The 25,312-nt window shown below is 37.2% G+C and overlaps 1 protein-coding gene across 2 annotated transcripts in view; it reads right to left on the minus strand.

Moving 5' to 3' along the window:
* The window catches only part of PDS5B (PDS5 cohesin associated factor B), a 90,730-nt gene that overhangs the window by 39,182 nt on the left and 26,236 nt on the right, over positions 1-25,312 (minus strand). For both annotated transcript variants that reach the window (XM_063126973.1, XM_063126971.1), the window contains exons 4-13: positions 20,938-21,024; positions 20,644-20,741; positions 18,804-18,930; positions 14,324-14,404; positions 12,044-12,184; positions 10,950-11,065; positions 9,089-9,183; positions 4,665-4,810; positions 2,546-2,697; positions 1,219-1,332 (exon numbers count right to left, since the gene is read on the minus strand). In XM_063126973.1, coding sequence (XP_062983043.1) covers positions 1,219-1,332; positions 2,546-2,697; positions 4,665-4,810; positions 9,089-9,183; positions 10,950-11,065; positions 12,044-12,184; positions 14,324-14,404; positions 18,804-18,930; positions 20,644-20,741; positions 20,938-21,024 — 1,157 coding nt within the window. The remainder of the gene's footprint in view (positions 1-1,218; positions 1,333-2,545; positions 2,698-4,664; positions 4,811-9,088; positions 9,184-10,949; positions 11,066-12,043; positions 12,185-14,323; positions 14,405-18,803; positions 18,931-20,643; positions 20,742-20,937; positions 21,025-25,312) is intronic.

Raw genomic sequence — 25,312 nt, forward strand, 5'->3', positions numbered from 1 at the left:
AGCTGTGGTTTAAGGTGTTTTCTGAACAGGGCCATAGATTTATAACAATAGTATGTGTGAAAGGTATCTTAGGAGTGGAGTGGATCATAAGCTGACCATGAATCATTCGTTTGATTTATTACATTTTTATATCACCCAATAGCCAAATTATTGTGATACAGCTGTATATATGCGGGAAGAGAATGTTATAGAAATAGCCAAGACCTTTTTCAAGAATGAATGCTAGAATTCTGATTCACATGTAAGTCTGAACCATGATTTAGCACTACAGAGACAAGTTGGAATGAGCTGGAATAAAGCCTTTCCTCTCTCATTCTCTCGCACAAACAGGACAAGGATTTGATTAGCATTTCATTTCATTTTCCACTAAACCTGGCTTGCTATTATGCATAAATCAGAAACTGTGATTTAAAACAAACTCTAGTTAGTTAAACAAGCCAGTTTCATAACCCATGGTTTGAAGATGGCTTGTTTAGAAATGGGCGAGAATTTGCTTTAAATAACTTCTCTGGTTCATATGTAACAAGGCAGAATTAGTGGGAAGTGAAACTAAATGCTATCCTTCTCCCAGCACTGCAAGAGGAAGAGAAAGTGGAATGCATGAGCCTAAAGCTTTCCTGGAAACATTCCAGCTTCTACACGAAGCACTAAACCATGGTTTAACTTGAAGCATGAAACAGGCCACCATATACCACAATTTTGGTGACTACAGCCTGGCTTCTCAAGGCATTGTCATACATCTTGCTATGCTACACAGTTCTTATTTTACATGATTTTTTTCTATTATGGTTTAGATCTCTAGCTAATGTATTAACAGAATCAGAGAATAGTAGAGCTGAAAGGGGCCTACAACCCCTGTTCAATGCAGGAATTCACCTTAAAGCATCCCTGACAGATGGTTGTCCAGCTACCTCTTGAAGTTCAAGCACTATAAGCTGCCATATATCATTGACAGCCAATCACAGTTTTACCAAGTTATTTTATTGATTAGTGGGGATATAGGTAGTATCCAACACAAAATGCTTATTTTATAAGAGAAAAAGCTAGAAGAAGGTGATCCCCCAAATTTAACCAACTTTGGCAAAATCTCTAGAATAGAGGTCTTTACAGAACTCTACCAGACATCTTTTCAAGATTTAACATAAATTCTCCTCCACTATTACTGTATCACCATAGCAAAATATTACAATAGCTCTGTCTTTGTCATATGAAACGTACTTAACAGCATTTGAATCCAGGGTTGCATAAAGATAGTACAAGCATTTCATTCTTTCATTTGTTTCCAAATTGTGAGGAACCATGTACTGAGCAAAGATGCGTTCCACTAGCAGTCTAAAAAGAGATAATCAATAATAAGCTATTTTATAAAACAGCAAGATTAAAAGTAAATTTCTCAAAATCAGCCTATAATTAATTATATAAAACAAATTTACAATAACTGGATATAAATGTCAAATAAATTGATAACATTTTAAATTAGTAATCAATAAAAGTTACAGAAATGGAGATTAAGTATATCCCAAGAAATTAATACTTACATACAGAAAGAAAGGTTTGAATTAGTTTTAATTTCCTCATGCTTCATTACATGAGAAGCCTAGAGGCATTTATGGAAAATTGGAACAGTAGCAGCTGGAGCGCCTTGCTTCACTTTGAAGTGATCCCAGACAATTGGAGGACATTTTAAAATAATTTAAAAACAATCAGGAGGGGGCAGGTGCCTTGGCAAGTACCATGTTCCTGACCCCAAGTATAAACAAACCACTTCCCAAAGTTCAGACATAAATGCAAAACTGGTCAGTGGAAATTTTTTTGATCTCCACCTCTGGCATAGGAAAGAGTGCAGAGCACAAACTCAAGGTTTGGGCAGACTAGTTCATGTAGCTCCCCAACTTGTGTGCCTCCAGATGTTTTGACTTCAGTTTCCATCAACCGTAATCAGCTTAGCCAGTGGTGAGGGATGATGGGGGTTGTAGGCCGAAACATACAGAGGGCCACACATTGCTAAAAATGATAAGAACCCAATGGTCTAGTTAAGATACAAGTATCAACTTGATCAAACAGACTGTGTAGGTTTAGAATAGGAACAGTACATCACATGCTAGAGAGCTACTTCAGTTATGGCCAAGTATTGGAATACATCTAGTTTCCAGTATTCAAAAAGCAGGCAATTATACCTGCTTTTGGGACTGCTGCTCAAAAAAAGAAAGAAGAAAACCCACACATAAGTCCAATAGACTCCCTGAAAATTTACCTACCGTATTTTCCGGCGTATAAGATGACTGGGCGTATAAGACGACCCCCAACTTTTGAGAAGATTTTCCTGGGTTAAAAAGTTATCTTATACTGGGCGTATAAGACGACCCCCCCAACTTTTGAGAAGATTTTCCTGGGTTAAAAAGTAGTCTTATACGCCAGAAAATACAGTAGTTGTCTGCATTTCTGGATAGGAAGCCAAGCGTGTTCTTTTTCATCTTTATTGGTAAGTAGATAAACTCATAATATAAAAATGAAGTTAAATACATAAAAATTCAAGGTAACTTACCGATCATCAATACTGTTTTGATAATATATGTGCAACAGCTTATCCTTTATCCAAGCAATTTGTTTTGAAGCTTCTTTTCCAGCTTCTGACTGCAAAGAATATTTCTTGTATACCTGTGCAAGTCCCATCATAGCTTCTTTTCTCACTCTCCACTAAAATAATAGCACATCTTAAGCCTCAAAAGGTACACTTATTTATAAATATCCCACTATAAACATTTCAAAATACTTCATAATTGATAGTGTTATTAATGGGTAAAACAACAGATTTTTTTTCTCAATTCCATAAACACCTTTCCCCAAAGCAGCCAACAGTAATAATATTCAGTTTGATGAAGACTGTTCCTTCCTACCGATGTGTTAAGACTAGGTAAAGAGTGATCTTAACGTAACTTCCTGTTTCAGAGCATTCCAATTTACACCACAGACAATGGGCTGGCTCACCCCCATCAAAATAAATGGCAGCGCTGGTTTAGGGTTATTGGAGGATTGTTTCCCCCTCCAACAGTCGTACAGCCTGGGTTTGGGCATCGTAAGAAGCCACGCCCAGGTGGTGATTATGGAAATCGTGCTTGGCGTGCGTCAAAATTTAAATAAGCCAGGGTGGCTTATTTTGATCATGTGAACCAGGTCACTTTTTTTTGAAAAAAATGGCAAAAAGTAATCAATGGTTTTACAAGGAAGAACAACAGATCGAGATGCTTAAAAAATGTTTTATAGGAAGAAATAAATGGGGAAACTAGGGCTTCCAATTTAAAGTTCTATAATGAAGCATTTCAGTTACAACAATTAATACATTTATATCATCATAGATACTGTCAGTGTATAGGGATGGAATATATAGAGGTGGAGGGTTGTATTAATGAGATCATGGTATTTTCCAACACAAAATGCTTATTTTATAAGAGAAGAAGCTAGAAGATAAAGTGATTCCCCAAATTTAACCAACTTCGGCAAGATTTCTAGAATAGAGATCTTTATAGAACTCTAACAGACATCTTATTTATCCTAACTAAATTGGTTGTTTGCGTTATGTTTTTCAGACTACATTTAGCCCAATAGCCCATGCTTACTGTGCTGAAAAAAATGATACAAAAATAAAATGTTTTTTTAAAAAAAGATTAGGCAAAGAGCTACACTATTTTCATAAAATGTGCTACAGAACTAATTTTAGATCCTGTTCAGTTATCAATGAAACTAATTCCCTGTACTCTAAAAAATATCATTTTGGGTTGCTTAAACCTATAGATAAGGCAGAATATATTGCAAATCTTAGGGCAGCACATCTATCTATCAGTCTATCTATCTATCTCTATATCTATATATAAAACGCTTAGGTATGTTTCTGTAAAGGCTTCAGCTGATACAGGTTGCTAAGCAACAGTAACATGTAACGTCAGCTGATACAGGTTGCTAAGCCCCTCGCCCGACTCCTCTGGGCTTTCCAAGGTAATCCTACCCCCCCTTTCTGCCTCTTCGCTCCCCCCCCCCACAAAGGGGGCAGTGCCACGGTCTGGAGCATGAGAGAGGCACAGCCGGGGCCCTTGGTGGCCGGGTGGGAGGCTGCTCGCCTGCTGCAAGCCCAGGCCCCGGCCTAATTTCATGCGAGCTGGGCGGGCAGCCCAAGGCTGACAGGAACCCCGGAGAGAGGGGGACAACTGCTCCACCTCCCCCCAACCTCCCTGGCCCCCAGGTCTGCCAGACGGCGCTGTATCGGCGGCCTCCAAGCAGTCCGCACGCCCACGATGATATTTAATTAATAAACTTTAAGATAAGCTGCAATGGCATATGTTACACCGGGTACAAAATTCCTATTCTGAAGGCCTTTCTGTATAGAATTTGCAAGAAATCTGTTTTGATTGCAATTCAGCAACAATCATATAGAAGTATTTCACTGTATTCAGAAGACGTTTATAGCTCTTTCTTAGACTTTCATGATTATGCAATCCCATAATTTAGGAAATGCAAATATGTGCTAATAAAGTAGATAATCACAGTATGTAAATATGCAATCAGACAATTCTTGCAAGATAGTTACAGTGAAATAATTCTTAACATGCTGAATAAGTTGCCTATTCTTGGAATAATAGTCCAAGTAATTGACCTACATAATGACTTACCCGTTTGTCAAGTGTTCGTTCTCTCACAAAGTTAAGTAGATGATCATTGACAAGCAAGAGATCTTTCTTAGCAGCAGTAACTATCGATACAATAACATCATGCCTAATGGCTTCTTCAGGGTCATGAGACCTCACTTTAAGATATTCTGTACAGAAAAAACACTTTAATTAAAATTTCATATCATTATGTTGAATACCTGTAATTTAAACAGATGTAGATTGCTGTTGGCACACTGATTCTAGAGAATAAAATACAGAGGCTTGTGTGAGAAAAAAAAGCTCTCTATCCATTTCGTATTTCCTCTTTATAAACTCAGTTATTAACAGGGTTTTGTTATGAAGTTACTTTCATTCATGAAAACAGCTTATTTAAATCACTTTGGGTTTTCTTGTCCAGTAACAGTTGAGTGGCCAGACACCCACTATAGGGATAATCTGGTCTACATGGCGTTCCCTAGCAAACACAAAAGCAATAAAGCAAAGCAAAATATCATACCTTCCTCTCTCCTGCCTCCCAATAAATCTTTAGGTTTGTAATTCCATAATTTACAGCTTTTGACAAGTGACATTTGCTCTTATGTGCTGTAAACTAACGAGATGTGGAAGAAAAGTGCACCTCCCTCTTCATTCTATGCATGATAGGAAGCTTTGCACACAAGAAAAAACAATACTACACACATTCATATAGGCCCACAGATTTTATGCCCATGAAAATTTGTTTCTGAATCAATAATATGGATAAACTTATGACAAATGAGGTCAATCACAATTTGATTTCCAACAGTTAAGATATCATTCCCCCTGTTTACTTTTGCTTTAAAAGAGAACACAGAAAGAACAGTCAGTCATGCTATAAAATAAGAAACCCAGAAAACCATAGATTCTGATTCTTTTAACTCTTCCCAAAAAGCTGCTGGGTGTGGATCCCACCAGCTGTCTGAAACATTTGCAAATCTGAACCACTTCATACTCCATGCTCCTCAATAATTATCGGATCCCCATTTCCACATTCACTTTTTTTTAAAAAAAATCTTTTACTAAGCTATCAGGGATCTAATTTAGCTATAATGAAATTAATAAGAAAGTGCAACTGCAAAATGCCCAAGTCAGCCTTTTCTACAAGTCCCATCAGCCCCACCCACCATTGTCAATAGTCAGGAAAGATGGGAGTTGTAGTCAAACACATATAGAAGATGTCAGGTTGGGGAATGTTGGCCCATGCTAATGGGGGTCCATTCTATTCCATGTAAATTATCAAAATACAGTAGAAAAAAATAATTGCATTTTGCCAGTATCGTAAATTCCATTTTGTGTTTTTATACATCTTCAACAGCACTGGAGTAATTTTTGTCTGTTTTTGTTTTAAAACTTGTTTTAATAAAAAAAAAGGTTTTACAAAATGTTATTTTTCTCATGGATGTACAAAAAAAGCATCAGAAACCACTGCAAGGGTCCATTTGACCACAGAAAAACATTTTTTGTCTTGGGGTTAATTCTGCTCCAAGTTGGCTTTATCTTGACATAGGAATTAACACTGTCATAATGCACTGATTTCCTATTTGTAATATTTGAGGGGGGACTATAAGTCTAACAGACCCCCTCTTGTTATTTAATATGAGCCTAATATTTCACCTAGGCTTTTTTGTTTGTTTTCAGATTTGTTTTTCCTTTGGCTTTCTCTTCCAAGGGTTCCTGGTAGCCCAATGAGGTATGCCAAATTTGTGGGTTGGTAAGTTGTATCTTTTCTCCAGGCACATGTCACGCAGGTTTGTTTGTCCCTAGCAAATCAAATCAATATTAACCACTCACTGTACATGCTTTAGTTAACAAACTTAACCTTACTAACCAGCCACCATTTCTATTTGTATTCTGTTTTAAATTGAACAATTTAAATTGGCTGTATTTATCCTTTTTTCTGTTTATTCCTATGTTCAGCACCCTGGAATCAATTTTAGATATAGAGCAGTATATAAATATTGTAAACAAATAAATATTATGGGATCCAATGTAGCTCAATAATTTTTGCATTAGACTATATTTTTGGAATTGAATACCAATTAAGTTATCTTTTTTAATGTTAAGCTGGAGTCAAATCATATCTTTATTTCCAGCTACACCTTTAAGGGGTCTTTGGGACCCCATTAGCAGACTGATACTGTCAAAACAAATGGTATGAAGGGTTAAGTTGGAAGTAAGCAGGAAGTTGCATCTTGATTGATGCTCAAGAATAAACAGAACACAAGTTCAAATCAAACAGTATTATTGCCAAATAGGAGCACTAAATAAAGGTCAAACTTGCACAAAGAAATCTAAACCCTGAAGTCTTATTTTTTCACAACAATAACTTAGCTTAAATATTATTTTCTCAGTTTTGCTCATTACTTGATCAAGTAAGATCCGTAATAAATTATCTAGAAATATTTTTAATTATAGATGTAAACTTGTAAATATCTGGAGTATCAGAGAAAGATAAAATTACTATGCTTCCTCTTCTAAGAATATGAGCAACAGAAATGAGAACAAGAAACATTCAATAATCAACAAAATATAGTTCTAAGGAAGAAGGAAAAATTCCTTAACAAAATATACTCTAGACTACTATGTGCCACACTATTATTCATTTCTTTTTAAAAAATGCTTCCTTTAAACTCAGTTTGGATGACACCCTCCCGCAATCTTTCTTCTATATATGAAGTCTGAATAAGATGTTTCACATAAAATCCAACATGCATAAGTTAGAGCAGCACAATACACATCCCAGGGTAAGACACAATGACCTAGTTTACATGATCACTGCAGCCCAACACAGCTTATTTAAGCCATGATGAGCTGTGGCGCACTCGTAGGCACCAATTTATTTATTTATTTACAATATTTATATACCACTTCCCATTCAAAATAAAATAAAATAAAATAAAAACAGAATAAAAACACATTAAAAATAGATGTCTTAAAAGAAACAAAGTGCAAAATAAACTGCAGCTGGTCATCAAGGGAAGGCTTCCTGGAACAACGACATTTTCAGGAGGCGCCGAAAGGAATACGAAGTTGGCGCCTGCCTGACCTCCAGAGGCAGGGAATTCCATAAGAGGAGGGTTACCACACTGAAGCCTCCTCCTTGGTGGACTCCAATCGAAGGGTAGGTCTATGTGGAACCACCAGGAGCATGCTCTCAGATGACCTCAGTGAGTGGACAGGTTGATAGGGGAGAAGGCACTCTCTCAGGTATCCTAGTCCCAAGTTGTTCCAGGCTTTGTACACTAGTACAAGAACCTTAAACCAGGCCTGGTAGCGATAGGCAGCACATTGCAGTAATCCAATCTTGAGGTTACCAATGCCTGTACCACCATGGCCAAGCTATCCCTGTCCAGGAGAGGCCATAGCTGGTGAACCAGCTGAAGCTGGTAAAGGGAACTCTGAGCCACCATGGCCCATCGAGCCTCCAGCAAGAGATGAATCTAAGAGTACCCCCAAACTACGAACCTGATCTTTCAGAGGGAGTGCAACCCAATCCAGAACAGGCAATGAGCCTATCTCCCGGACTTGGGAACCACTCACCCACAGGGCTTCTGTCTTGCCAGGATTTAGTTTCAGTTTATTGTCCCTCATCCAGCCCATTACTGAGTCTAGGCACCGGTCCAGGACCAGCACAGCCTCACCTGATTCAGTTGTCACAGGAAGGTAGAACTTCGTATCATCAGCATATTGATGGCATTTAGCTACAAATCCCCAATTGACCACTCCAGCAGCTTCATATAGATGTTAAGTAACATTGGGGAGAAGATGGTGCCCTGCAGCACCCCACAGCTCAATTACCATGGGGCCGAGGAAACAGCCCTTTAGGTAGGACCAGAGCTACACTATTTTCATAAATTGTGCTACAGAACTAATTTTAGAGCCTCCATTTTACCTAATCAAACCCTCACTGCAGTTTGTCATATCATCTGAACCTGGGCAGCAGGGATCGTTTGAGGGTTAAGCAATGCTCAAATAACCCATGGTCTGTTGTAGGGTTATTTGAAGGTTGTTTAACCTACTGCCCAGGTTCAGACAACACAACAAACCATGGCAACTCACTCACTAGTGGTTGAATATTCAAAATGGCCTCTCACATGCACCACAATCTACTGTGATTGTGTGAACCAGCCCAGTGGATCTTACATACATAATCCTATTCAATCATTGCACCAAAGCATGGATGACAGAAGACAGAGCCCAGTGGATGGGAAGGAAATGCTCACTTCCCCATTACAAGTAGGAGAAAAATTAGTCATGACTATCATCCAAACCAGCACTCTGTAAATATATTGGAATACCTACTGTAAACATTTTGTAACTTTTTAAAGCCATAGAATAGTGATCTGATTTTACTATAAAACTAAAAACAGAAGAAATGTTCTTCTGGAAACTAGATTTACTGATACCTGTTAAATCCTTTGCTAGATCTGGATGGTTCATAAGGCAGTGGCTAGCAAATTTCACACATTCAAGACGGATAGGTACATGGATATCATTAAACCTGTTTTTTAAAACAAACAAAACAAACAAATTTACAATAGCTGTGTTATCTCTCAATTCTCTTTTCACCAAGATGTCACATCTATTTCTTTAAAGAATTGAAAGATTGATAATGTCATAAATACACTGGCTTGGATCCAGAGATATGTGAGCAGAAGAAATCCTAGCAGTGGGTAGCAACGGGGACTTAGTGGAAACATGTATATTGAGATGCTATGCACAGCACAATGTACTAATATGACAGCACTGGATTTGAGATTTATTTTCTCACCCAAAGGTACTAAGGCAAGGTACAACCCATTATTAATAATTTCACAATGAGAACGAAGCCACCCAGCTTGTGTGGTTCAGTTTTTACCAACATATTTTTTTTCTCTATATCCAAACCTATTGATACTCTTTGCTGGATCATTCATAAGGTAGTGACAATCAAATTTCACACATTCAAGGCAGAAAGGAACACTTGAAGAACCATGCACCAAGTTAAACAAATGTAAAAAAAAAACATGCAAAAATGACTAGCTGGAAGAAGGTCAACCCAGCTGCAATTAATCACTGGTATCTTATAAGTTGCGATATGGCAACTATGGTTAAATTGACTAACATGAAAAGATTTAGAATAGAGAGTGTAATAAATGATCAATTTATAGAAAAATTGAGTCTTATTATTATTTATTAGAATGAAAAGTTCAAGATCATAAAAAAACCATTTTCTTTATGGGGAGGATTTAATTTCAGTTTTGGTATTAAAAATTCATTTAAATTCTTAATATTGTTTCATTTGTGGCAGTTTCTGAAGCTAGCATTTGACCATTGGGAATGCTATTTGATGTTATTATATATCAGGTATGTACCACTATGCCTTATGTAAAACAACAAATCACTTTTAGTAAAATATTAGTTAATAACATCCAGGTAAAAAAAAAAAATCTAGCACTTTGTGGAAAATATTTCTTTTTTTCAGTAATATATGTTTATTAAAGTTACAAAATTCAAAAATGAAATAGAATAAAAAAAAATAAAATGGAGGGAACCTTCTCGCTAAAAGCATTTCTACTAATTTAGTATGCTGGAAGTTCTCACGATGCATTAATATGCTACCCAGTTTTCATCAGATATATCAGCCTTCACTATGCACATCTAAACAGATACTTCAAAAATGGCGTACTTTAACATATCTGTATGATTTTGTTTTGAGATATGATGAACTTTGGCTCTATTTCTCATTTAACTAAAGGGAAAATCAAACATAAGATACAGATTTTAAGTGTGCTTCTGTCACAATTACAGTATGACATATTAAAACATGTATTTGTGTTAATATACATATCAACACATATATTTGGAATCTAATTCAAATTCGGTGAGCTTGTTTCTATTGTATACTATACCCTTGAAAGCTCTACAATGGTTAAATATGAATCAAATTCAAAATAAAAATTGAAAAATTCTTAGAATATTTTTACGCTTTTGTGTTGTTGATAAAGAGTCAGACAATATTCTGTTACCAAAAAATATGAGTGACAGTAAATGCTACAATCTTAGACCTAATTTAATTTATATAATGGGGCTCACATGAGTTATATCTATGAAACCAAAGATGCAGCTCTAGCTTTATTGGGGTCAATTTCAAAATAAGCAGCCCAATAGAACTGTTACATACCTGTGATTCATGCTTACAGAAAAAAAGAAAATATCTAAAATATTGAATAATTACATTACAGCAATGTTTAATCCTTATGGGAAAGAAACTAAAATAGCATATACCTCCCCAAGTAGCATTGCCAAAGCGGTTTGTTTTGAGATGCCAATTCTGAATCCTTTGCCCCAAACATTTTTGCTAGTAGTTTTACAACCTGCAGGCGTTCTTCATTGTCATTGCTCTGGAAAAATATACATTTTTATATTATATTTCACATGCACGCACACTGCAAAAACAAGCTTTGGAATGAAACGATTTCTTTTAATAAAAAAAAACCTATGTTTTTCCTAAAGTTAACATGTATAGCAATTTAGAATGATAAGCAGGAAGCAAAAAGCAATCATTGAGATAAACCAACAAATCAACCAAGTTAGTTGATAAAGAATGTAATGAAAGCTATCCTACAATATCAATCTAATAAGTGAATTAGGCATAATATTATATCAGCGGTGAATAACTTTTTGGGTGAATATGTTTGTTGTGAATGAGGCCAAAACCACTAGTGGGCAGGGCCAGAGCTAAATGTGGGTTGATCACTGCTGCTTCTTTCTTTTACCACTCTTTTCTCTCTCTTTCTGGCATCTCCTTTTCTTTCCTGTCCACTTCCTTCCAAAGCAACAGGCTTCCAAGGAAGAGACAGGGATCTAATGACAGAGGTCTGAACTGACTGCATGCAGATATCTGCATAAAATTAAAGCTGAGGGCTGCATGAAATTAGAACAAGGGCTGCATACAGCCCTAGGAACATAGGTTGTCCTGGTGCCACAGATTGCCTACTCCTGCATTAGATGCTCAGAGTATCATTCTAGTCCCTCTACCTAACAGTGATTTTGTTTGTGATGGAGTGTGACCCAGCTTATTGTTAGAAGGGAAAACTGGTGAATATAACACAAACACTATGTCCTTCGAAAACACAGCAGACTGAGGCACTGGCTACTCTTTGCATGGGTAGATTGAAAACAGAAGAGCACTGGAGCATACACACATGGATAACTGTAATGAAGAAAATGTAGTGATGGGTGATCATCAGGAAAAGGAGTTGAGGCACCAGGGTTCACAGAAGCAGAGTGAACATCATTGAAAAATAGTATGTTTCCCCCAGACAATGAATCTGACCCTCCAACTAATCTGAGTTTGACATACCTGATGAAACACTTACCTTAAGCTTGAATTCAAGCTGTGGCAAGACTGAGAGTAAAAGATGACTATCTATATTATATAGCTCCAATATTAAGTCAAAAACGTGCTCCGAGAGATCACTGATAGAAGTTTTTCCTAACATAAGCACTTGATTAAAGAACTGTAAGACAAAAAAGATATATCAACAGCAGAATACAAACATATTCTCAGTACCTCTCAGCAATTATATCAGTTTATTTTGGGGAAATACAGATTACAAAATCAGTGTATCAAAATGTCCAGAGAATAATGCTAATCTCCCTTCCACCCACCTACCCACAAACTTGTGACCAATTGCTCTTGTCAACTACAGCACTTCAGGTTAGTTCTCCGTATTTGTAAAATTACATCATTTGAAAACTAACTCTCGGTGGAACCTTATCAATTTGTCCTATAGGAAGGTCCACTAACCTAGAATTCTTCAAGAACTTTTATTGCATTAGATATTTGGGAATTCAACTATATTAAATGCAGGAAACATTAACATAATACTAAATATCTATACTTGTAAGATTTTCTCCAGTTTCATTTGGACATTCTTCCAAGTACGTGTTTAAGCCTGCAACCCACTGTGTATCTTTTTATGTGGAGGGGTCAGCTTTCAAACATCCAGAAACATTGTATTCAATTTCTTTTTTCCAATGAAAACATTTGAACTTGTTATGCTTTTCAAGCCTTATTTGCGCAGGATAAACTGTTATTGGGTAGAATTCAAAATAGAATGTCATAAAATCCTGTATTAATAACAAAAGAAGAACACGATTTCCTGCTAAACACTGGTTCACATAATACTTTTTGTGAATCAGTCTTTAAACAGGAAACAATTAGTGGTTTATATTGCCTGCTAAAATAAAAGTTAGGACCCAGGAGTTGTTCTCCAGCTCAAATTGTAAAATGAGCTATAGAATAACTTCTTCACCTACCCACCCACTTATAAGAACAATGCTCCAGTAGCAGTGATATGGAGAAAGGTCTCTCTTGCTCCCTTCTTTTCTGGTAGCTGCTGGAACACTGCTAAGGCAGTATCCTGGGCATTCTGCAAACTACACAGTATAGGGTACCCTGGGAAACATATACTTACAGACTCCCTCATGCCTGGGATTCAAGTACCAGGGAGGGAATTCTCCAGCCCGACACTGCTACTACCAAATCGGTAAGTGGGAATACGGGCAATGAAGATCGCACTCCCAAGGAGTACAAAAGGGCCTGAATTACAAGGGCGGGGAGAGAATCCTGCCCATCTTGAGAAATAATTGACATTTTGCATTGATCATCTCCATGAATACTTTTGCATGGACAAATATAACATGTGTGCTTGTAGGCACATTTGCCAATTTGAGAAACTGTTGTGGGCACCTCCAGAAACTGGCTCCCAAGGGGGGCAAAGGACAAATAACCTGCACAAAATATTGAGTGCCAGGCATAGGTGAGGTCTGAGCCCCAACACACTAAGCAACTTCGTTAAGCCCACAGTTCAAAGTTCCTTTTTCTTGTTTCCCTTTTATTTCTTGGTGGCTGGTTGCGCTGCGAATAAAGCACTGGCCTGGAACCATCCACCATCTTCATTTCCTAAGAATCTGTCTGAGCAACCCAGAGGAATTCAAGTGGTTTTTGCTTTGCTTTGAAGTGAACCTAGCTACTGGTAAGTAAATATGTTAAGTTGCTTTAAAGTAGGAGCAGTGGGATATTTTGGTAGTTACCAAGGAAATTGTCCAGAGCCACAATGGTACCCATGAGCATCATGTTGTCTACCCTGGGAGTAAATTCATTAAAATCAATGGGACATATTAATAATGAGTAACTTGTGCCATAGATGTCAAGATGTTCACTTTAAGCATAACTGGGTCCAACTGTATTTTCATAAACAGAAGTACACCTCCCTGTGGAAGATCTGTGTCTCTGGAAGAAGGATGTACAGCGCAGTTTATATCTAACTCATACATCAATGTGGCAAGCTACCCAACATATTCATTGATTGATACCACTAGCCGCTGTTTCCTTGGTTAATATATAACGTTCTAGCTACATAGTAGTGCAGTTAGGTACATGCAGGGATTTTTTTTTAAAAAAAATCATCTATCTGATATATAAGGCTATCAGTTATCATAACACATACTACTACTCCACCAGTGTTCAGTTATCATTCAATTATACATCTTCGGGTGCATAGGGATTTGTAGGACTTTTTCCTGTCTAAACATGCATAGGGTTGCACCCTTAGTTAGTTCTATCTGCACAGTCACTTTAAATTCTCACTTACGTTAGTAATGTATGGCTCAATAGCTTGGGCTGTCCTCTTCAATAAAGCCTTTGCCAAGTCATATGCTTGCTTGTTTAAGTTCTGAAAGGTATATTTAAGACAGGAAATGTTGTAAAAGTACGGTTGAAATTTTACCTCCACTACTAAGAAGTAAATCAAAGTAACTGGCTTTTTCAGATACTTTAAAAACAGGGTTGCTTAATAGTGGTTTTAATAATAATAATTTAAAAACTACCAATAGTGCAGAAATGCATTACAATATAGAAAAATAACTAGACACATTAGAGAGCTTCGGGGATGGGTGGGGATTATTTGGTTTCTGGAATTCAACCTATAGAAAATGCAGGGCGGCCAAAGCGCAGAGGCGTGGATCACTTCTGTGCCCCGGCCACCCTGTATTGGATACTGAGCCAGCATCCAACTTGAAGCTGGCAACTATCTCCATAGCATTGCACCCTTTACTGACAATATTGTGTTCCAACTTTCAAAACACAATAGAAGGACACCATTCAAGTTGCAGTCCGATATACACCATACTTGGTTGTTGCTCTACTAAACTCAATGGGACTTCTGACAACACATGAGTAAGACTGTGCTGTCAGTCAGTCATAAATCTTGTATTTCATCTCTCAATCTAATGATTTCACTTAATTTTTAGATGGCTATGCTATACATATTGTTAGAATTATAATGTAAACATATTGGGTGCCTCCAGTGTTAGTCTAACTTCAGTCCTGTTCTTTCAATGGGTCTTCTCTAAGTAGGACTAACACTGGATACAACCCATTGCAAAATATAATCTCTCTCTCTCTCTCACACACACACACACGTAAACTAGAAAAATATTTTAAAAGTTAAATCATAGTAAGCATCTCTTTTAAAAAGTATGAAATCTCAATTTAATAAAAATGAATACATTAAAGTCTATACTTATAGGGTTGTATAAGTCAATGGTGGCTTTGCCTTAGTGGAAAGTGTTTCCACACTTCAGAGCACCTAATTTTTTCCTTCAACCTACTTAACAACGTAAGAAGAGGCATGCTGGATCAGACCAAGGGGCCATCTGCACTCTATTCACACAATGCCCTTGTCAAAATATATTTGTTTGTCTTAAAGGTAGAAAATACCACAAGACTAAGGGTGAGGTCCTATGAATGTTTAAAAAGAAATGAATCCTACATGGCTGGCTGGGGGATGCTGGGCATTGTAGGACTTATTTAACATAAGAAGAGCCATGCTGGATCACACCATGGTTTAACTAGTCCAACATTCTGCTCACAGAGTGACCAACCAGCTGTCAACCAGGAACTCACAAGCAGGACATGGATGCAACAGCACCCTATCACCCATTTTCCCCAGCAACTGGTGTACATAGGCTTACTGGATCTGATACCAGAGGTAGCACATAGCCATCAGGACTAGTAGCCATTGATAGCCTTGTCTTCCAGGGATTAATCAAACTCCCTTTTTAAAGCCATCCAAATTAGTGGTTGCCACCTCTTGTGGTAGTGAATTCCATAGTTTAACTAAGAGCCGTGTGAAGAAGTCCTTCCATTTATCTGTCCTAAATCTCTCACCAATCAGCTTCATAGGATGACCACAGGTTCTGGTATTATGAGAGAGGGAGAAAAATGTCTCCCTATCCATTCTCCACACTGTGCATATTTTTGTACACCTCTATCAGGTCTCCCCTTAGCCTCCTTTTTTCCAAGCTAAACAGTCCCAGCTGTTGTAACCTTTCCTCATAGGGAAGATGCTCCAGCCCCTTGAACATTTTAGTTGCACTTTTTTGCACTTTTTCCAGCTCTGCAATATCTTTTTTTTTAGGTGTGAACAGAATTATACACAGTATTCGAAGTGTGGTTGCACCATTTATGAACAAGTTGAAAAGCATTAGTCCCAAATAAATGTGCATGTTTCTAGCCTTAGCTTTCATGATTCTAGCCTTAGCTTTCAAAGTAAGTGCACTTGCATACATACAGGGAGAGCCTAACAGAAATTTCTCGTCTCTGAACACATATAATTCTGCAGTGTATGTGGGCTGCATGTCCAAAGGTTTTGGATTATGTTTCTAGGTTGCATAGAGGCTTTATTTAGTTGTAAGCCAATATTTAGTTGCTATAACAACAAGTTAGTATGCATTCTTGTGCATGAAACATGCAAATATGAAAATGGGAAACCTGATTTAAATTGGTCTTTTTTTCTTGGAGATTTAAATAATAAATTAACTCATTCTATTGGGTGAAAAATTGAGTCAGGTTACAATCAGTCTCAAAAAACCATTGTACAATATCTAGATCAACTTCATCCACTCAATTAATAGTGCTAAATAGAAAGTATTCTCAGGCAAATCCTAAGATTTAATGGGTTGGATCCAGGATCTGCCTTCCATAAATGGAAAGGCTCCATTTACGAAAGATGCCTTCACCAGATTTTCAGGGATCGTCCTTCCCTACCACTCACCACATTAAGAAGGGTTAGTTGACATTCTGTGATGCATTTTCTGGGGGCTGGAGGGGCTTCTGGGGGTGGGGAGGCAGGCCGAGGAGAGGAAGTCCATTTCTATCAGCCAAACTGCATGCATCTAATGTTTCCAAACATCAGAACTGTGGGAGCCTGTCTAATGACAGGTGGTAAAGCTTTCCAGAGGGCGGGGACTGCAACGCTAAATGTTCTGCTGCAAGTGCTCCTGAGGCGAACCTTAGGGGCATGTGGTAACCTCAGAAGTGCTCCCTCAGATGATCATAGAGATCGGGCAGGGACATAAAGGGTGAGGTGATCCCTAAAGTAAACTGGTCCAAAGTTGTTTAGGGCTCTATATGTTAAAGGCAACACTTTAAACATGGTCTGGTAGCTTATTGGCTGCCAGTGCTCTTTTACCAAGGGTGCAACTTACTGGCAGAAATAAGTCCCAGTTAGCAGTCATGCTGGTCCATTCTGCACTACCTAAAGCTTCCAGAAGAAACCTAAGGGTAGCTCTACATAGAGTGTGTTACAATAATCCAATGTTGAGATTACTAGCCCCTGAATCAGTTCTGTTTATAGTATCATCCAGATTTCAGTAGCTCCTTGCATCCAGAACATCTGAAGGAGCTAATTATACATTTGTAACTTTGGAAAACTAACATGAAATAGTATATAAGTAGCCAAGATAGCTAGTCATGAAACACACACCACAAATATAGGAACAAGAGAAGGTGTCATTTATTTGCGAGCCAAAGGCCGTTAATAAAACCTATACAAAATTACAAAATGTATAACAGGAATAAAACATTTCAAACAACAAAAAAAACTAAAATACATCTAGGCTTCTACACCAAAGAATCGTATTTACAGTTAAATGTGTCAGTTCCAGCTTTAGCACAAATTTTTGGCAATATAAGAGCTCAAGAAGTAATGAAACATGGAACCCCTATTCAAGTGTTATGTCTGAATAAGGTACAAGCAACATGCATAAGGGAGATGGGACCAACATGTCAACCCTAGCTCCAACGTCCTCACATGCAGGTCGTGCTCTCTAAGTAACCCTTCTCCCCACGGTGAACAGGAAAATCTACAGTAGGTTTCTACATGAGTTCTTTTGGATACAAGTAGAACCCTTTGTGTGATTGGGAAACATGATACATTGGTTCCTGGTCAAGCAAACCCAAGAAGCCCCCTGTAGACGTCCCTGTTCTACATGGGGGGGATCAGGCTGCACACGCAGCCCCATCTCTCTTATTCCTGTTGCTTGTACAGTTTTAAGGCATACTGCCTGAATAGGGCTATAGTCTTACATGCTTGATCAATCAGGGGGAGGAGGGGGGAATTAGTACACTTCACATTTTTCAGTAAACTTGAAGTTCAACTTATGGGTTCCCCAAAGCAGACCCATGAGCTTCCCTATGTTTTATAGAGATGGGGAATAAGCAACTTATTGTCTCCAACATAATTATTCTTTCCTGGATCAGCTTCAGGAGAAGGGCAAACATTTGTTGAATTTAGGAAGTAATCTCGACATGGTATTTTCGAGGCTGTGGGATAAAGTTAGCTTTACAAAGCATTATTCTGAAGGATGGTCATCCACTCCTCTACTCTGTCTAGTTTCTTTTCTGCTTTCTCCTCTCCCAACCACTGCCATGGCAGTGACCACAGGTGTTTTCCCATCTTTTAGAACTGAAGAGCTACTAACTATTAGTGCAGAAGTGAAACATGAATTTAGTTTGCCCAATGGTGTCCTGCATTAAATTCAAGAAAACACTGAGCTGAGAACACAGACTGTTCCTCTACTTCTCACCTTAGAGAGCTGCTACTTCTCTGAGAAGTGAGGGTAGAAGATAGAAATCTTAGCTAATTTCACGACTTTAACTGAGCAGTCTAGCCTTGGGTTATAAAATCATAAATAAAAGATAACTTCAATGTAACTTTGCCATATACATTACTTTTATTTAACATCAACAGCAATGACAATGTCAGTAAGTTCAGAAAATGTAATGCTTACCTTATGTGCAGGTACCAGATTAACTAAAACTGTATCCAAAAGCTCCTGAGACACTGTATCACCTTCACAAATGATAGAGCTCATCAAATCCACCATATGCATATGAACCTTTTGGTTATGACCATTGCTGAAATAAGAGGAACAGCTTTTTAGCTCAGTAACACAATGTAATTTATTAAGTGTCACCCAAAAGCTATTTTTATTGCTTTTACTTCCTATACATACACTTTCTTTCCTTAAAAAGTCATATATCTTTGCATTATATTTATTTTGTTGAGATCATCACCTGAGGCATTGCCCTAAGGGACCTGGTATGCTGAGATACACCAAGTGGCTACTTGGGAGACGGCGTTTTCAGTAGTTGTTGCTGGATTATCAAATATTTTCTCTTCATGATGCCTACTTTCTGATCTTTTGGGCATTAGGCTGAGGCATTTTTATTCTCTCAGGTCTTTTAATTCTTTTATTCAATTTAACAATATTGTAGTTTTTAAAACAATACAATAAAAACTTATCTAAAATCGAAAAGACATAAAACTATCTCAACCAGCTAAAACTTAAATCTAAAAATATGAAAACTGAAAATGTTGTTTTAAAATGCCTGAGCAAATAAAAAAAAGTCTTCAGCTGGCAGCAAAAAGAGTACAGTGCTGTCTCCAGGAAGACTGCCTGTGGGAGTTCTTCTTATTCCTATTTCTAGCCTCTGATGCTTTTAAATGATCGTTTATTGTGAAATTTCGGTTTTTAGCATGGATTTTGGATTTTATTTTCAATTTTATTGTCCCCTTGAGAGCATTTAGGGATATGTTGGCTAAGAAATACATAAAAATCATATATGTATTTGCAGGATTGTGACTCAGTTCTTTTATCAGTGTCATTCTCTAAACGCTAAAAGTCTCAATGTAAATCAGCATCCACACTGTAATTTTTATTTTTCACTACTCTAGAATTCAGTCAAGGGCTTAAATATGTGGCATTAAATAGAGCGGGTAGCGCAATGGGAAGTGGTAGAGGTGTAGACAAGAAAACAAAAACTAGAAATTTAAGGTTGGGGAATTGTCTTGACTGATATTTAGTACGATTGTTCATGAACAACATAATACAATCAACTGTGATTTAAAGGTTTCCATGCAGGTGTTGTTGCATGCATACAGAGATTATAAGAACCATTTAAAAGGAACATTTAGTCAATTACTTTAAAAACTAAACAACTGAATTTATGGCCCTAAGAATTTTAGGTGTCTTACACTACAATCCTATACAGACGTAAGAACATAAGAAGAGCCATGCTGGATCTGACCAAGGATCCATCTAGTTCAGCACTCTGTTCACACAGTGGCCAACCAGCTGTTGACAAGGGACCCACAAGCAGGACACAGTGCAACTGCACCCTCCCACCCATGTCCCCTAGCAAGAGGTATACATAGGGCTACTGCCTCTGCTGGACATAGCTAGCAGGACTAGTAGCCTTCTCCTCCAGGAATTTATCTAACCCCTTTTAAAGCCATCCAAATTGGTGGCCATCAATGCATCTTGTGGTAGTGAATTCCATAGTTTAACTATGCACTGTGTTGACCCTGGATTCTAGTATTATGGGAAAGGGAGAAAAATTTCTCTCTATCTACATTCTCCACACCATGCATAATTTTGTACACCTGTCATGTCTCCCATTAGTGTCCTTTTTTATTGAACACAATGGCACTTCCCTCTGAATAATTATGTATAGGATTGCACTATTAGTTACCGCAGCACATTAAAAAGATGCTGATCTCTAACAATCTGAAAAGTTTTTTTCAGCCCCATTTCTTCAAAACTTTGTTTTTAAAAATAATATACTTACTTGATTACCGAAAACAATGTTCTGTATAGTTGTGTGAAAATTTCATTGCTATCTTCTAATTCAAAGCATATGTTGTAAGATTTAACCCACGCAATGTTCTGTATAGGAGGAGAAGTCAATTAAAGATATACTAATTACAATTTAACAAAAGTCAATAAAACAAAGACAGAATGATCCCAGTTGTACAAAACCATGTTTACCACTACAATAAAATGCTATTGGCATTCTAGAAAAAGTTAATCCTTTGACAATTTAAATCCAGATAAATACCAATTGCAAATAGTTTAAACTTACCTCCAGTAAATAAAAGTATCTATTGAACTGTGGGCTTTTTGTATCTTCTAATCCTTTCAATTGTCTTGTTATGAACATAAATATATCCTACAAAGGAAACAGTAATTTACTTCCACTGGCATGACATTATATACAAACTGTATAATCATTCACTTCAACTGAAAAAAAAACATCTCTATGGACTAGTGAACTCACAACATGTTTTAACTAACCTCTTGCTCTCACAATCAAAGTCTGAAGCACATAAAAAGACAGAAAATGTTAGGAACATTAATCAGATTTTTGCAACACTGATCTTCATTTTATTATTTTATTTGAAACAATAGCAGGCTCTGAACTTTCTAATCCTACTACAGATGATATCAATAGAAGGAACTCGTTATCATTTTTGAAAGAGGTAATCATTGTTCTTTCCTCCTTAGATCTCTGAATCCGCATCCATACAGAAAAAACAGGCTACTTCATACATTATGTTTTTAGTGTGATTACAGAATCATTACAATCCTAGACTACGCCCATGTTGTATATGTGAAAAATGCAAGAATTGGCATTTCTAAGACCCATGTTCAACATGGACCTACATCAAGACAGCTAAACGCTGGCCAGCAGTATGTACCTAATATTATAAAGCATATTGATCTAAATTTTTTAGGCATCTATTCTTCCAGAAGTAAACATACTACACTTCCAAGCAAGTCAAGAATGGAACTCCAGATAAGGCACAGAGCCAAAAATATTTAGGATAAGCACATAAATATTTTTAATTATGCTACCCTCAGTTTAGAAGTCTAGAAAAGCATCCACTGTTTCCTTAACACATCTTGATCTAATAAAGAATAGTTACAATTATTCCTAAACAAGAAATTAGACAAAATATAATCAAAGCAAGCAATACCCTAACAAAATCCAAGGCAATGATGCCTGACACCCAACTATTCAACTTAGTTTAGTTTTGTAAATTTAATTGAATAGTTGCAAGCTAGCAGCAGCCACCCTTAATTCGTAACACATTTCTAATATGCTCCTTGATTGTCAGCTATCCAACTATCATAAAAACCTATCAGGAGGCTTGCAACCAAGCAAGGAAAGTTTGTTGTTACTGTACCTTAAAAAACCATCAGTCCATGTTTCTCAAAATATCAAATGTCAGCTGATTGTATTATGAATTACTGACCACCAAAGCAGTCCTGGCAGTCTCTGGTCTTCCATCTTCTAGAACAGTGGTCTTCAACTGGTGGGTTGCGACCCAAAAATGGATCATGACATCTGTCCAGATGGGTTGTTGCAAAGCTATCATGTTGGGCGTGGAGAAAATTATGAAAGTGGGTCCCATGTATCAGGTTGGGAGTCCAAGGTAGATCTCTGGTCTTGACCAGTTGAGAACCACTGTTCTAGAATATCCAGGAAGGAGTGGCTTCTCTGACCATTTATAACCTAACATCAACGCTTGTTAACTAACCTAGAAGCAAGAAATTCATCTTGTATTCTTTTTTTGTAAGTCACTTGGAAAGCTTATTTAGCTAAAAAGGTGACTAATACATTTATAAGACTGAACAAGCATTGACATAACAATTCCAAAGATGGCAGCAAAGCACTATGAAAATCATGGGTTTCATTTATAAACCCATCTATGATTACTCATTTAACTATTGTCTTGACATGGTCTATAGAACCTGGGTGTCCAGAAGGATCCCAATTTCACATCTTCCAAAATGCTTGCAGAAAACTGTTCTCGAGTTTAGCTCTTGTGCCTCATATATCCCCTAGTGTCAAAATAAGAACTGCACTATGGAAATCATGGGTATCACTGATGAACCCATCTATGATTACTCATTTAACACATATTTTGACAACTTTGGCACATACATTAGCTTGTTAGGATAAAAATGCACCATGTTTACCAGCCTTTAGAAAACAAAATGATCACATTATCACAATTCTCTAAGTACAGCCTCAGTATAAGAAGAAAAAAGACTGCTTAAATAAATATTTCCCAGATACAGCCACCAGGCAACTTTCTTTCTGCAACAAAATTTCTCCACCAGTGTCCATCCAAGGATGCAAAACAGACCGATATCGTGTAAGTCACTCAAAAGGAGAAAGCAAGTAGAAGGGAATATTGCTTCAAGAGGAGGAGCTATACTGGGTTAGCCATGAGTAAAGAAATGAGTAAGAAAGGATAGAATACATAGATTGAAGTAGTTAAGGTCACGGTCAATGAAAGAGTTGTCAGATTTATTAGAATGTAAGCCTATGCGGCAGGGTCTTGCTATTTACTGTTTTACTCTGTACAGCACCATGTACATTGATGGTGCTATATAAATAAATAAATAATAATAATAATAATAATAATAATAATAATAATAATAATAATTTGCAAGCATGTTAGTCAGAATCATAGGGCACAGGGGAACAGAAGGTTTTAGAGTTGATGTTTCAGCAACAATTCAAATAGATCTATTGCCCCTTAAATCAATATACTATTGCCTTGACATGGACTAAAGAACCTGGGTGTCCAGAAGGATCCCAATTTCACATCTTCCAAAATGCTTGCAGAAAACTGTTCTCTAGTTTAGCTATTGTGCCTCATATGTCCCCTAGTGCCAAAATAAGAACTGTGCCACCCAGAGCATTGACACTTGAGAGATTTTGGTGGAAATTACTATGCACCTTGAAAATTTTACTTCATTACAAAAATGAAAGCAACTGAAGAACTATAGGAGGAGGGAACAAGAGCTCCAACTGTTGGAAAGAAGCATTTCGAAACAATTTGTCTGAAAATAATCAGACTAAAATCAAAATACTGGACGCGAGAGAACCAGTTTCTTTAAAACCATTATCTCCAGAATTCCACAAAAATAGATACATTTTTAATTCATTCTTTGTCTTTGAAATAGATGACAATTTGGGCCTGCAAACTGATTTTAAAATGTTAATTCTTTAATTATATGACTTTAGTTGATTAGTCTATTGGTGAAATTTGCCTATATTTGCAGATGGGTAAAAACAATATTTCATTAAAAAAAGAATACTCTGTTTTTAGAGGCAGGCACTATCTTAGAAGAGGCATTTTGTCATGTGAGAGAAGAGCAGGGAAAGCTCTTTCAAGATGGTGCTTGCCTTCCGTTATGCAATTAATAGGGAAGAATTTATTTCATTAAAAGGTTTTTGTTTTTCTAATTACAACTAATGTAATATATAATAGTTTTGAAGAGGCTGGATTCAATGAAGGCAGCAAGGAGCTCCTCAAAAGCAGCACTTAATCTGTGGATAGAACAGCTGAGAAAGACAGACTTCACTATAGACAACAGGAGCGAGATATCCTAGAGGGGTTGAAGTGAGCAACCAGAGTCCATGATGCACTATGTACAGACTTCTTTGCACTCAGGTATTATTTCTACTATAAGGAGGCACAGCTGCTCAGCTTCTTGCATTAAGAAGAAATTCTACTGAAAGAAGAAATCCTATTCCAACTGACAGAATCCACAGAACATAATACATTTCGTATATACAATATTCCCAACTATATCCCAGTCCAAGGAACATGACTAGCCGAGTGAATGATGGTTAGATTGAGATCATGACTCTAAATCAAGACTTCTCATCATAAAGCTAAGTATGAGTATGACCTAGAGTGACCGAATGAGAATCAACACTGCCCAATTCTCCCTTGCAACTGATACCCATTTTCTCTCACTGCTGGAAAGTGTTTTCCCCCCCAAGAACTATCTAACATTGTCTGCATTCGGATGTCACAACAGCCCATGATGAGTTAATAAGCTACTCACAGTAGCTTATTTTTTTAAATAGCTCACAACCCCACCCCACCCACATGAGGGAGACAAAACAAGAGTGAACAATTAAATTCCATACCATATTATTTATTTTGAACATGCACCACAAGTCTCACAAAAAACAGCAAATTATCAACAATATAGACAAGCAAGATAGTAATGCTAAAACTATCAATGTAGATGCTACTTGCTAACATTAGGAGATTTCATAATACAGAAATATATGGCTATTTAAAATTCAACCATGGACCAAACTATTTTCAACTTCATGCAGCCTAGGAAAAAAAGCCAATCAAATTAACAAGTGTCTTGCTTTTTAAAAGATATTACTATTCAAACAAACAACACATTACTGTTGTCAATACACATAAAGCTCAGAAAGCAAACAGAATGTCAACTGTTATTCAGTGTGTATTTTGTAGTTTTGCCCGTTTGACCAGTTTTAAAAAAGTTTGTACACCTAGTGAACTTTGGTGTTAATGTCAATAACCCGCACAATTAAGCAGAGGTTTTGCATGCTATTCTAATTCCAATGACTTACGTTCTCATCTTAGGGTCAAAGAGAATCACCAGACAGCACT

Source organism: Elgaria multicarinata, chromosome 5, assembly GCF_023053635.1.
Source record: "Elgaria multicarinata webbii isolate HBS135686 ecotype San Diego chromosome 5, rElgMul1.1.pri, whole genome shotgun sequence".
NCBI lineage: Eukaryota > Metazoa > Chordata > Lepidosauria > Squamata > Anguidae > Elgaria > Elgaria multicarinata.